At 40.0% G+C, this 13376-nt stretch overlaps 2 protein-coding genes and 1 non-coding gene across 3 annotated transcripts; 1 reads left to right on the plus strand and 2 right to left on the minus strand.

Moving 5' to 3' along the window:
• Positions 1–3795: 3795 nt before the first annotated feature.
• On the plus strand, positions 3796–8873 carry ninj1 (ninjurin 1). The gene is made up of 3 exons (XM_069678643.1): positions 3796–3946; positions 6562–6799; positions 7903–8873. The coding sequence occupies exons 1-3, from the start codon at positions 3890–3892 to the stop codon at positions 8043–8045; spliced, it is 438 nt and encodes a 145-aa protein (XP_069534744.1). The 5' UTR covers positions 3796–3889; the 3' UTR covers positions 8046–8873.
• Positions 8874–8915: 42 nt separating this feature from the next.
• card19 (caspase recruitment domain family, member 19) lies at positions 8916–13216 on the minus strand. Its single transcript, XM_069678438.1, has 6 exons — positions 13189–13216; positions 12573–12712; positions 11704–11860; positions 11486–11548; positions 11177–11242; positions 8916–11017 (listed from the first exon to the last, which is right to left on the minus strand). Exons 1-6 carry the CDS (start codon positions 13193–13195, stop codon positions 10908–10910), a joined length of 543 nt encoding a protein of 180 aa, XP_069534539.1. The 5' UTR covers positions 13196–13216; the 3' UTR covers positions 8916–10907.
• Positions 9715–9842, minus strand: LOC138606641 (U6atac minor spliceosomal RNA). The gene has a single exon (XR_011309366.1). It is a non-coding gene; the product is annotated as a U6atac minor spliceosomal RNA (small nuclear RNA).
• Positions 13217–13376: the final 160 nt, after the last annotated feature.

Genomic DNA, 13376 nt, shown 5'->3' on the forward strand with positions numbered 1-13376 from the left:
TAAACACTTCCCTCCACATTGCATAAGGTCTCCTCTATACAAATGTGATTGTTCCGCAGACAAATCTCCGGCTACAGCGGCCAGTCCGGGATGTTTAGGCAGTGCCACGCGCTAATCCCCCCCAAAGACACGTCACGGGACCAAGTGCGCAGCTGTCATCCCTGTAAACACGCACCGAGCAGGGATCCGGTTCATGCTAATAAAACGCAGGTGTTCCGGGTGAAAATCTGAATAAGTTCCACGAGGTGTGACCTCAGCTCCCCTTCATCCCTCCTTTAACCCTCCTCACGCACTTTTATTCCTCCTCGATGCTGTCCTGGAGCGGAGTGCAAGACGGAGAGAAGCTTATCAGATTATGCCACTGCGGCACACTTTCCCTCAGGTTGAAGCAGGAAGCTCTCCGCGCATCTCTCGCCAGGCTGATACCAATATTGTCTTCCTGATTTTTTATCTCTTTCTCATCTCAGGTTTGGGGGAAAGTAGAATATTTCACGGCACAGCCCACGCCCCTAGCAACAACACGTATCCAATAAACCTGCACGCTTTTAGGCGGCACCCTCAGCCTCCCGTGACACAGGCTGCGTGGACCACACCACTGTCCGCCCTCTCTGTGATGCGCGGAGCCTCCAATGGGAAGATGTCTGTTAAAGCCTACCAACCACAAGGGACGCTGCTAGGAATTATGGGCCACCGGATAAGACGCACCGGCCCCCATCTTAATATTATACTCATCCACACGGAGGGTGTGTGGGGAGGCAGAGTGATGAGCTGATGACATGGAAAGCTTTCTCTGGTATTCTGTCTGTAACACACTGCACACAGTGGTTTAAATCACTGCGTGTGGTAGATTATTCCAGAGTCTTTATGCTTTTTATGTCCTCTTAAATCTGTGCACACTTTTATTTTACCGTTTACTATTTTTAATAATCCATGTCAGTTATGTAGAAAATATTTTTAAAAACTTTATACATCGATAAATCTAGTCTATAAAAGGGTGAGTTAAATAGATCCACAGCTTTTCTAACACTCCTCATACAGTAGCTTAGTTCTGACCTAACATTGATATAAGTTATGTAGTCCATGTTAGAAGTTATTTTCTACGGAAGCCCTAAGCAGACATGCATCCATATATTTTATTTACTAGATATTATTACAAGTAATTCCCGGTTGTTTTCTAAAGATCTCAACCTGTTTATCTTGTTTTCTCGACATAACAACGCCGCACCACTGTAACGTAAGATGATCATAACCGGTAGCCCCAGAGTTGCAAAAGCACAAAACATACACAGGCGTAACTGACCTCGTTAGCCTGGGCAATGACAGCATGACATGTCCTGGTCTGTGATATCACAGTGAACAGCCTATGGTTTTGTACGGAAGCCCTTAGCGGACATCTGTACATTTTATTAACTCAGTTTTCCCGTGATAAATTAATTTCAGTCGTTTTCTTGAGATCTCAACTTGTTTTTCTCGTTATCTCAGGAAAACAAAGTTTAACACGGTTTAATTTGGCCCGTTATCTCGAGATAACAAAGCTTGTTTTCTCGTGATAACGGGATAATTTTCTGGCGATCTAGAAAACAAAACAAGGGGCTGGTCACCGTGATATCACACCACATGCCATGCTGCTATTGCCCACACTAATGCGGTCAGGTTAGCCTGTTTCCTTGTTCATTTTGTGCCTTTGCAACTCTGGGCATACGAGTTATAACCATCTGATGTTACATCAGTGCATCGTTGTTATCTCAAGATAACTTGATAAATAATTCAAGATCTCAAGAAAACGACTGGAAATTACTCTAAATGTATGGATGCATGTCCGCTACGGGCCTCCGTAGTTTTGTTTTCTAGATTGCCTGAAATTATCCCGTTATCACGAAAAAAAAACAGCATTGTTATCCCGAGATAACGAGAAAAATAAGTCGTGATCTTAACCGGAAATGACTCATTTTCATGGGAAAATGGAGTAAATAAAATTAATGGATGCATGTCCCCTTAGGGCTTCCATAGTTTTGGGATTCTAATAGAAACTTTTCTCTCATTGTGTTTAGTAAAATAAAGAATTGTAATTATTAAATCTATTGAATGTATTTTGGTATAGTTGTTATCTGTCATCTACAGGCTTCCTCACAGTCGCCTGAAAGTTGGGTTAAGTTTGTTAGTTATGGTTATCAATCAGCTCATTATGTTAGTGAGGCGGGTATTATTAAAGTTTGTCCCTGTTGTACAACTTTGTGTCATCTTTATTAATGAATACAAGTTCACATACATCAAGAAAGTAGAAAAAATACATTTTTAGAGTTTTGTCTTAAAGAAAAAGTTTCGGGTTTAAGGGCCATCTTGTCATTCTCTAAAAAAACTTTTCTTTTGTACCAAAGGATCATAAAATTTGAAGAGGGAAAGAAAAGATACTCCTGACAAGAATAAAGTCTTCAGAAGTATTCTTCTCTATACGATCAACCATACTTTCAGGTTTTACGGGGTCAGACTTAAAGGTCAAACCATGCAGCCCAGATCACTAGGGAGACGGTGGGTATAAAGGGAACCATTCTGCAGGACAGGCTTTGTGGGGTCTGTTTACAATGTGAAATCCTGAATGTGACAATCGGTGTGTGGCCGTCCTTTTCACGGGGTCTCATTTCCTGGTGGTGACACAGGATCACAGGATGTGTTTCATTGATAAGACTCTTCAGTGATCGTGCTGCTGTTTTCTCTCCTCGCCAATTTAGCTTAAACACATTTTATCTTTAAGGATATTTTCAGTAACAAGCTGATGTACCATTACCACTCATCCAACTCTGAAGTGTGTGTGTGAATGAATTAATGTGGCATAATTGCTTTATCTCAAGTGAGCAGTACTTTTAATTGGCATCAGAGGAAAGGTGAAGATAATTTTAAGTCAAAATTTACTTTATTTGATTTTATAATATTCTATTGATTGATTTATTTACTTATCTGCATTGAATCCAGTCACTTTTAATGTTACTCAAGACTGGATTTAAAACAAAAGCCACAGTGAGCTACTGCCCAAGGCCCCTTATGGCCACCATAGGCCCTGAGAAACTCAGGCTGTGGGACAGCCAACTAATTGGTATCAATTAATTAAGTAAATTTCCCCTTTTCAAGTATTTACTACCAAAGGATTATCAAAAATCTAATTGTTATGTGCCCTACAAGGTTTATAAAGGAATCTATGTCTAAATCTAGTTTTAATCTTCAATATTTGGGTTGATATGTTTACATCGTGCAAATTATTAAACACATTTGGGTTTAATCGAATTAGGATAAAATTACATCAAGCTTTCCTACTGAAATGCAATTACAGCTTTCTAATGCAATAACACATCTGATTTATATTCATATAGGCCTATAGTGTCAATCCTTGTGAAAAGTCAATTTGTTTAATAAGTCACTTAATTTGAAAAAAACAACAACAACAACAACAACAACTAATAAACCAATGAAAGTGTTTTTTGACTGGCGAAGTTGCCAGGTTGTGTATCTGCTTGCAGTACCGCATGAAGACGGAGGGTGGCAGCAAAGAGTCATGTCCCGCCTGTAGATATGTCAGGGACTAAAGCCCAAGTAAAGCCCCTTCATGACTCCCATTACATCAGATTTTCAGTTTAAGTGTGGGAAATAACATCTTTACTATTGTCGCTTTTGAGTGGCATTCTGCTCTCACTTCTTCTAACAGCCCACAGGTTATAGCGGTCAGCCGCCCTCATGTTGGAGGGGCGGTAGTCTGTGGCTTTTCTACCCTCTTGTCGTCACGGCAGGCTTTTGTATACAGTCTGTGCCTCTGACCTCCGGCTGGACCACTGGCTTCTGTGAAGACCACACTATACATAACCAACCAATCCGGGATTTAACGCGGCTTTTCCTCAAGATGCCTACGGAAAACTTGGAGATGAACGGTGATGCTGACCGAAACGGCGAGGCGGAGGTAAGGCAGCGCCGGTGCCCGTTACAAAGCACGGCAAGTAACTGGCTAATTTTTCAGTAAATGACCACTAATTTCCTGGTCAGACTCAGCCGGGTGTAAACCACCCGCAGGAACATGTCCGAGTCCATGTACAAGATATCGGCTACTGTATAAATCGATGGCTGAAGCGTTTTCATCATCATCTCTCCCATCCGTTCAGACTCCCTTGTGTTGTTTAATGATAGCCACGGTCGCTAAACGAGTGTCCGTTTCTTAAATACATTAAGCTAATGGGACCTGTTAGCGGCTTTGGATTAGCACTAATACGTACTAGTTAAAAAGTTACAACTAGTCGCTTTGTTTTGCGGAACCTCTGCCCCGTTCAGTTAGCTACAACGTCTCAGTTTACACATAATGACACAGAGGACCATGTGGGTGCAGGGTACAATCTTTGCTCAGTAAAAGAATCCAAGTGGCTGAGCTCGGTCTGTGATCCAAATCAGGGCTGTGATTTGACCACATGGGTTCAAAGTGCGTTTGTGTACAGTTTACATTCAAGAATGTAAATACAAGCTTATATGGGCTCTTTCCAACAATACATCTTGTGCTTTACGATGAGGAAAACCAGTAAGAATGTGGGATTAGAGGTTTTCCCACAGACCTGGCATTTTATATCGCTAATAATATGAAGTGGTAATTAATATGCCACATAACTCTCCCTCTACAGCAGGTTCACTTGTGTATTTATGGTGAAATAAACTTTAACTAATACAACAATTAACTTTTTTTAAATGTTATTTTCCGACAATTATTACATTGAAACCTCATTTTAAATGAAATATTTTTGCCATTTTGAGTGTTAGTTGGACAAAACAGCCCATTTAAAGATGTAATTTTGGACTCTAGATACTTGTGTTTGCCTCTTTTCTGTCTTTTACAGCAAAAGCTTACACAACTGACCAAAATATTATAACTGATACAGGCTAATAAATAATAAAGATAATTGTCCGTTACTAAAGTTGGTCTCATACCAGAACTATCTCAGATACAGTGTAAGATGCTGTATCGAGTATCCGCGAGACCTTGAGTCACTGCACCGATAGAATTCTTATCTATAATTTATTTGCCCCCTAAAAAAAGTCAACTTTGTTTTATTCTCCAAAACAGCAACCAGGCCAGCAAAAAGAAATACATGTAACCAAACAGTATTCAGTAGGAATGTAAGGCTTCCCCTTTGAAATCCCCCCCGCCTCTGCACATGAGGAAATAATGAAAAAGACATTAGGGAAATTTGTGAGATTAAAACTCCCTGGAAAAGAGTGAGAGATCTAGTGGCTCTTCTGCTGGTCGACCACATGAGCACATTTTTCCTCAGTGGCCTGGCAGGTGGACAGAGGTGTGGTGAGAGGAACGCTGAGTCCAGCCTCAGGGTATGATGCTGCCAACCTGTGCACAAAGGTGTCATTGTTGGAGGGCTAAACTGCTCTCCATGAAACCCTGAGAACATAACTCGCATCTGCCATTCAGGGGTCTCGAATGTGGTCCTGGTTTCCTGTTTATTATGTGGTCTTAGCCACATTCATATTTCACTCGAAAAATGTCAACTTTTTTCCGTTACAAAAAAGGAAGTATTAGCCTCCTCAACAAGACCTCTCTTTTTGGGGTTAAAATTACTTCACATTATATTAATTAATAATATTATTAATAATAAAAAATGCATGTTTTCCTGTGGACTCTCTCTGGTGCATTTGTGATGTTTGTTACATGTTCATAAGCGTCTTCACCTACTTCTCCCCGTGTTTGGGTGGAGGCTGCTGTGGCGCCCATGATGGGTTTTGGGTGTGTGACCTGGTCAGCTAAACCAAAATTATTTTTAACCTCTGGCGTGAAACTCACTCAGTGACCTTGTGGGTCATGTGTGTTCCCTTTTAATTCAGCCACTGAACACTTTCACTTCTTCCACAGCAAACAAACAAACTGCGATTGCACAAATTTGGTTTTAAGTACTATTGCACATGAATCAGTTCTGGTACTTTTTTTGGTCATAACAATAAAGTTGTTGATCTTGAAACTGAAAGAGTAACAAAAGTGAGGGAACACTGAAATTTAAAGTTAAATTGATATTCTTTCTTAACTGTATCAGTCTGTGCTATATGTAGGCTAAATAAGCTGATAGTTAATCATTTTTTAAATGTGAATTTTGATAACTATTATAATCTTTTCTCTCATGGAGTGCCGGCTTTGCTGAGGATGTCTGCATCTGGGCTGATACACTTCTGTGATCTGTAAAGCAGAGTGGAACATTTTAGTTCATGTGTTTCCTAAGATTGGGAAAATGCAATTTCCTGTTAGTCAGTTGCCCATTTATGTATAATCCAACAGAATACTTTCATTTTCTCTCTTTTACAAGAGGCTAGAATAGATCAATAAAGATACCTAACCGATTATATCAACACTAACATCTGATGGCTTTTGTTTTAATTGCATCTGCAATAACGGATCCCTTAATAACACACTTAAAGAGATCAGTCTGAATCCTGCACTGACCCAGCTTCCTCACGTATCACATTGCAGTCTCTTACAGTGCGTGTCACGCTCTGAGTCATGCTGATGTCAGTGTTTGTGTTTGTGTTCAGGTCCCGCTGCGAGGGCGCTTCGGGAGGCCGCAGGGCCCTCTCAACATGAACCACTATGCCAACAAGAAGAGTGCAGCAGAGAGCATGCTGGATGTGGCTCTGCTGATGGCCAACGCGTCGCAGCTGAAGGCCGTGCTGGAGCAAGGATCCGACTTCACCTTCTACGTGCCCCTCATCACGCTCATCAGCATCTCCCTCATCCTGCAGATCGTGGTGGGAGTTCTACTCATCTTCATAGGTACGTCTAGTTAGCATTCACATGTGAAGATTTACAATAATGCAAAATAATATATAGTATGTTTTGTTTACTCTACCAGAAAGAAATTGAATTGAAGTGTCTTCTACTGTATTATTATTTAAAGTATATGCGACATTGTGTGAGAAACTCACAACTCAAACCTGTGTGTGACACCGAATTAGCACTCAGCACGAACACTCATTCAAAGGAAGTTACAAGCATGTCTCTGAGCCAAAACATGTGCTTGTGTCGTGCATGCATGTGTAACTCCAATGTCACGCACTTTATAGGAACTCAACAGACGACTGCTTTCCGTGTGTACTTAGACGTTTACAAACCAGTTCTCCCCCTTTTTCAGCCATTGTGTTACTTTACTTTTAATTTATGTGACGGACAAACTTTCCTTGAGACTGTCCATCTCTAATAAACCTGCAGAGCGTCTCTACCGGTGTAAGAACTTGCATTTTTGAGGCAGTTTTTTTCACAAGTAGCTGAAGGAAGATTTACAACCTTACGCCTTTAATGCATTTCTCAAGCTGAAAATCGTATTCACGCTTCTCTTGGCACATACATCTTGGTGACTTATGTACCGTTTAGGTAAATTTGTTAGGGATGACCCTCGCAGGACAAAGTTTGCCTCTCCATACATTGCTGTGCTCCCTCCTCCCCCCTCCTGTCTCTTCTTATCTTATCCTAACAGAGAATACTATTGTGATAGAGAGCTGAGTTTAGAGAGCCGCAGCAGGAAGGACGTCTGTCAGCTGCTTCGGCTCATCCAGTTTTAAAGAGCTCTGTTGGGTTATAAAAAAAACAAACACATTGTCCCGCGGGAGATTTGCTAAAACGAAAAAGGAAAGTAAAAATAATTCTCGTCTCAGACCAGAGAGGTATGTGAAGTTCTCACGGAAGAAGAAGCTAATTATTGACCTGAGGGCAGAGCTGTCAGAAGTGCTTAGTTTATATCAGAGTGTCAGTAATGATTACTTCACTGCTAACCCGACAGGAAACTTTGTGCTGCCCCCTTGTGGGGGAAGAAGGTCACTCCTACTGACTAAGCAGAACTCTGTGATATCTGTTAACATTTGTCTCGTCTCTGTTGTCAGTTAAGTGGAACCTGAATGATGAAAGCATGCATTACAAGCTAAACATCCTGGAGAACCTCGCGACAGCCTTCGTCTTTATCATAGTCGTGGTCAACGTCTTCATCACAGCCTTTGGGGTCCAACGGCCAAGCCCGACCGGTTGATCACCCAGTAGGTGACCCTCCATGCCTGCTGATGAACTTGGTAAAGATGGACCTCCGAGTTACTTTTAAAAAATGGACAGGATGTTTAATTTATTCACCAAACTTAATGGCATGCAGGTTCATTTGTCTGTAATTCGACCTCCCGGGCCTGAGGAGATCAACATACCCTGAGGATCAGGTGACATTATGGGTGCATGTGTGTGTGTGTGTGTGTGTGTGTTAGAGGGGGTTTACTTCTTCTCTAGCCAGGGCTTAGAACAAATGTGTGGTCAGTTTTTTATTTTATGTGGCAGTTTTTTACCTCGTATGATGCTCAGGATGCTGATGCCTTTACTCATCAAGCAAACATATCAGGAGCAATACACTGTGCGTCAGTCACAACCATTGTGAATGTTTCCTGGGACATAAGTACATTTTACTGTTATTAGTCAATTTTAAATGTGTCTGTGTGTTTCAGTCTAAGCCTTATGTATGCCTACATCTTTAGGAACAAACAGCCTAATCACCACAGCATTATCCAAATGAAAGTGCATCAATCAGGAGCCAGCTTGGCCTCCTGCTGCTCATTGGTATTACATGAAAAACAGCTTTAAATATTTGACTGTTTACTGTGTTATAAACCTTTTAATGAAGTGGACCTTACGTACATTGTTTATTAGTGCTATGCAATGTTTGCAATGTTATGTTTATATTGATTTACCTGTATGTATTAGTTATGTGTAATTGGATTTAAGTATATAGCGTACATGTACTTTTAGTCTTTTTTTATCCCTTTTTTTAGCACCAAAAACTTTAACAGGTTTTACAATATGATCTTGTACTGCACACTGTGATGAATATTTGAAAATTTTATAAATAAAAATACAAAAGTGATAAGATGTGTTTAATTTCATCACGCGTTATTGTTTTTTGTACAAAGACAACAGTCTACATCCTAAAAATGATGGCACTTGTAAGTTTAAGGCATCTTTACACACAACACAAACAGAGAACTGTCAGGCACTAAATCTATATAAGGAGACATTAATTGACAACCAACAATATCAAAATTTCCTCTTAGAATAACATGATAAACTTATGGAGTACAACAAAGCCATGCAAGTTCAAATACTGGCTTCTGATATCATGAAGTTTAACCACAAAACCACAGAGAAATACAGATTAACAAAGCACCATCGTTATCGTTGTGTTATGACCAGAGACCTCTATGTTTAATATTTTTAGGAAATTGTTTACAAACAGCCTGAGAAATACCATAAAATGTAATCTGTCGCTTTTGTAAAAATCAATTGACTTTATCAGATACTAACTCATCTATGTATTTTTGTCAAAAAGGCACAGAAAATAAACAATTAGGATACAATATATAGAAATAGCTGGGGTTGGACTCTCACAAACTCAGCCGCCTGTTTCTGTGAGATTAACTGCAAACCAGTCGTTCATCTTTTCAGTCTTCCTGCATATTAAACACTGAGCTTAATGCTCCAGGCCAACAGGAAACATGACATTTTTCCACCCTAACAGCCCAAGCGGAAACAAAGACACGGGAAAATATTCAGGCACGTTTCCGGTCCCAGCTACATGGTGAGAACAGGAGACGTGGTTTGAGATAAATATATAACTTTAGAGAGTTAGGCGTCGTAAAAGAAAGTCAGCGTGTAATGATAGAAAAAAAACTTGGTTAGAGATGCCACGAAGTAGGTGGCAATGCCTTAACCGTATGTGTGTTGAAGGCCACGAGGGCCAATTCCATCCTTGTCAAGGGGAGTGCTAACCTTCTCTCCTTTCATACAACACAACTCTATTCCGGGTTACGTCACCTGATATACACGGACTTATTGAAGGAGTATACACTTACGGTGCTGTAAATAAAGTTATACTACGAAACAAAATTATCGTTTATAACCAATACATCCGAGGTTGTTGCTGCTTTTAAAACGAAATCTTTATCCGATATTTGTATATATTTTGTTTGCTCCTCACTCTACCCATAATGCACCGTGCTAGTAGAGCGGGAGCTCATTGGTACAAGCAATCATGTGTTTGCATAGCACACAATAAACTCGTTTCAAATATTACAATATGGACCCTCTTCCCCATTATCACCAGCCGTTCAAACGACTAAACTCTTTTTTAGGTTTTACTTTGAGCAGCAGAATTTTTGAGGCACTTGTGAGACTAACAGAAGCCGTGTTTGGTGATGTAGTTTACTTCAACCACCAGAGGGCGGTTATGTTCTACCGAGAGCTTGGCACTGTACCGGTTGACTGGTTCCTGAGTCAGTTTGGGGAGTACATTCATTTACGTGTATTTTAATATGCTGACATCAATGATAACTGAGCCGATGAGGAGAAATATTTCGTAATTAACCTAAAAACATATGAGTATAAGAATATGAGGCTCAAGAAAAATATTAGAGGCTGACTGAACCAAAAAAAAAGTTAAAAAAAAAAAAAGTCTGGCCTGAGTTTTAGCACCAAAGTGCAAGTAAGCAAAGTAAAGATTAATTATCTTATAGCTGCAAAATGTACTCATATTTGGTAGGCTATAATTATTGTATTATAAAATATGTAAGCTGAACTTTTAAAGAGTATTTGCTTGTTTAATTTGGTTTGTAAAAGCTGCTTCATGCCTCAACTTGTTTTTGATTTCACTGTGATCTTACCTTGCATGTTGTTAACCCACTTTGATATCAACATATGGGGAAATAAGAGCCACTTAAAATCAAAAGCAAAATAACATGTACAACTGAGTACAACATTATCATTCAACTCTTGCAAAGATATATTCTGCTGTGCTTTAGTGCAAGTAGCATTCATGTGAGCAGAACTGCTAAAGCACCTTGTGTGCAGGAGTCACCCCTTACTTCATGAGGCTTTCCTCAGTGTACCATATGAGAACCTCCTGAGCTTTCTTTTTCAAACCGAGAGCAGCCATCCCGAGGGCCCGGCTTCCTCCTGTCAATTTAGCCTCTGTAACACAAAGCCCCTTCTTAGTAAAACTGAAGTTAACACTTATTCAGTGAAATGGTATTTTTGTAAATACCCTAAAGATGATACACGTTAGCTCGTAAATATTACAGGTGATATCTGATATCACAATGGCAATGTCCACCCTGGAGAGCTGCTTACCACTGTAGTAATAGAGTAAAGCCATTCCTGCTGCAACGCTGAAACAGCCCAGAAAGAAGAGGGGATCTGGAGAGAGATAACAACATAACTATAATTCAACAACTTCCGGGTGTGTTTTTCCCTGCTAAACGACTACATGACACACTTTGAGCCTGGAAAAGTTTAAATCCCACTGATTACTCCTTATTATTGAAGGTTGTCACTGAATCATATACTGATAATATAGTGTTTTTGATGCCTAACATCGAAGAAAAGCAGTTTAGTATTTTTGAAACAGTTTGAATGTTTCTACTGAATGCAACATCTTACCTCTGTCGTTCAGAACATGTTTCTGATGGTACACACGTGGATGTGTGAGCGGATCTAAGGAGTCTGCCGGCAAAACACAACAATTTCAGTGGTCTGAATGTAGAAAATATATTAAAATACACAACTTTATACTTATAATCAATTCTGTAATATCTAAATAATAAACTAAAATCTCACTGGGATTACACATAATAGAGAAGCATTTTTAGGGGACTTACCTCTGAGACGGAGCCGTGTGGGCAAACTGTAGTATACCTCCTCTACATGCAAGTGAAGAGCTCTGTAAAACTCTTTGCACGCTTCCTCTCCTTTGCTCTGCAGGTGTGTCAGGAGCTCACCTAGTCGAACACTTGTGGGCACGTCCAAGTTTCTGAACTGTGTAACAACAACAACAGTCATAATGGGATATTTTTTATTTCAAAGTGGAAATGCTCTTTCCTTGAATGCTTGTTGACAAAGACAAGAAATAAGCATCTGCACTGTTATTATTCATGACTGTGTTTCATTATTTACATTTGAGTGTTGTTTTATCGTCTCTTCATAGAGTCATTTAACTTGTATATGTAAACATCTTCTTTTTTTTTTAAATACAGTTTTTTTAACCACGGCACGTGTTCAGGGCCTGAAAAGTCCATAGATCTGACACTACCACAGAGCCTTTTGTTTGATTGACTACGTTCATTTACTCCAAGTTAGGCAGGAAATATGTATTTCTTACAACCATACATTTTCATCACTGTTATATTTAGTCATATTACATTTAGGATTAAGATTTGGCATAGAAAATATATGATGACTTTTCAAATAAAATGCATTACAGATTTTAGTACAACACAATTAGGGTCCATTATAAATGGCGCTGACAAATTCTTACAGCATATTAGTAGTTTCTATACTACATATTGTCCTATAGGACAATATTATCTTGACAGGGCTCATTCTGCCTCATGATGGATACTTTTCATACATTTTCCAAATATGACTTTGCAAAGTAGGTTTTTAAGGAAAAATGCAAATGTTCCCCTCACTCTCTTCTAACACTTTCTGCAAGCAGTCAAAGGGGGAGTATTTGTGTCTGAGGACCTACTTTGGTGGCCTCCTTGTCTGTGAGGATCTGCGGGTAGATTCTGTTGAGCTGCAGGATGAGTTTGTCCACCAGCTCCGTGTCTAGTCTCCGTTCAGCTCTGAGGAAGGCGCTGTCCTCTAGCAGCTGCTCATGAAAGCTGTCTGTTCATGTTAACAGAGAGGAGATTTCAGAACAAAACTTAGTACATTAGAAAAACCCTTCAAAACACCGTATGATCGTGGGCTTGCTTTGTTATTGGGAGAGGACGCTACTCAACGTAATTATGACAATGTCTGCAGTGTTTCCTCGTAACTGTGGAAGGAGAGGAGTTCGAGGGCACGGAGAAACGGGAATGTTGTCTAAAGACACCTTTTATTCAAGAAACTTGTGTGTTCGCATTACTGTTTTTTGTTCCTGCCAAATGTGTTTTACTGTAAGAAACTTTTCAGAAACCTCAACAAGCTTGAACGGAGACGTTACATTGTCATTGGCAAAGCGAGGAAACACTTCAGGTCGTTAGTGCTGTGGAAATGTTCGAAGTATGGCTCGAAAGGGAAGTCTTTTAATTGAAACAACAGACGAACAACCACTAAGCTACATTTTAAGGGGTTATTTATATTTAAAGAAAGACACGAACCTCCCATTGTGGAGTCCCCTCTGTCCTTTGTTGGACACGCCTTCTTACGTCACCTCGTTCGCAGGGAGTGGCTTACGTCAACGTCTTCAAAAAAGGGAAAAAAACTCTTCCTTTTCACCGGAAATGGAAATGAACGTAGAAAGGGATAACCTAAACAATTCCTTTTTCCACTGTACCGACAGCTCTAA

The sequence above is a fragment of the Semicossyphus pulcher genome, unplaced genomic scaffold (genome assembly GCF_022749685.1).
Source record: "Semicossyphus pulcher isolate SPU_LCO1_2020_fin unplaced genomic scaffold, fSemPul1.0.p SCAF_3, whole genome shotgun sequence".
Classification (NCBI taxonomy): domain Eukaryota; kingdom Metazoa; phylum Chordata; class Actinopteri; order Labriformes; family Labridae; genus Semicossyphus; species Semicossyphus pulcher.

What these genes read in the sequence shown, in the direction of transcription:
- ninj1 (XM_069678643.1), top strand. Translation starts at nt 3,890, where the DNA reads ATGCCTACGGAAAACTTGGAGATGAACGGTGATGCTGACCGAAACGGC. An exon ending in ACCGAAACGGCGAGGCGGAG is followed by an intron (nt 3,947 to 6,561) that starts GTAAGGCAGCGC and finishes GTTTGTGTTCAG; the next exon opens with GTCCCGCTGCGAGGGCGCTT. An exon ending in AGTTCTACTCATCTTCATAG is followed by an intron (nt 6,800 to 7,902) that starts GTACGTCTAGTT and finishes CTCTGTTGTCAG; the next exon opens with TTAAGTGGAACCTGAATGAT.
- card19 (XM_069678438.1), bottom strand. An exon ending in CACACGGCTCCGTCTCAGAG is followed by an intron (nt 11,549 to 11,703) that starts GTAAGTCCCCTA and finishes TTTTGCCGGCAG; the next exon opens with ACTCCTTAGATCCGCTCACA. An exon ending in ACATGTTCTGAACGACAGAG is followed by an intron (nt 11,243 to 11,485) that starts GTAAGATGTTGC and finishes ATCTCTCTCCAG; the next exon opens with ATCCCCTCTTCTTTCTGGGC.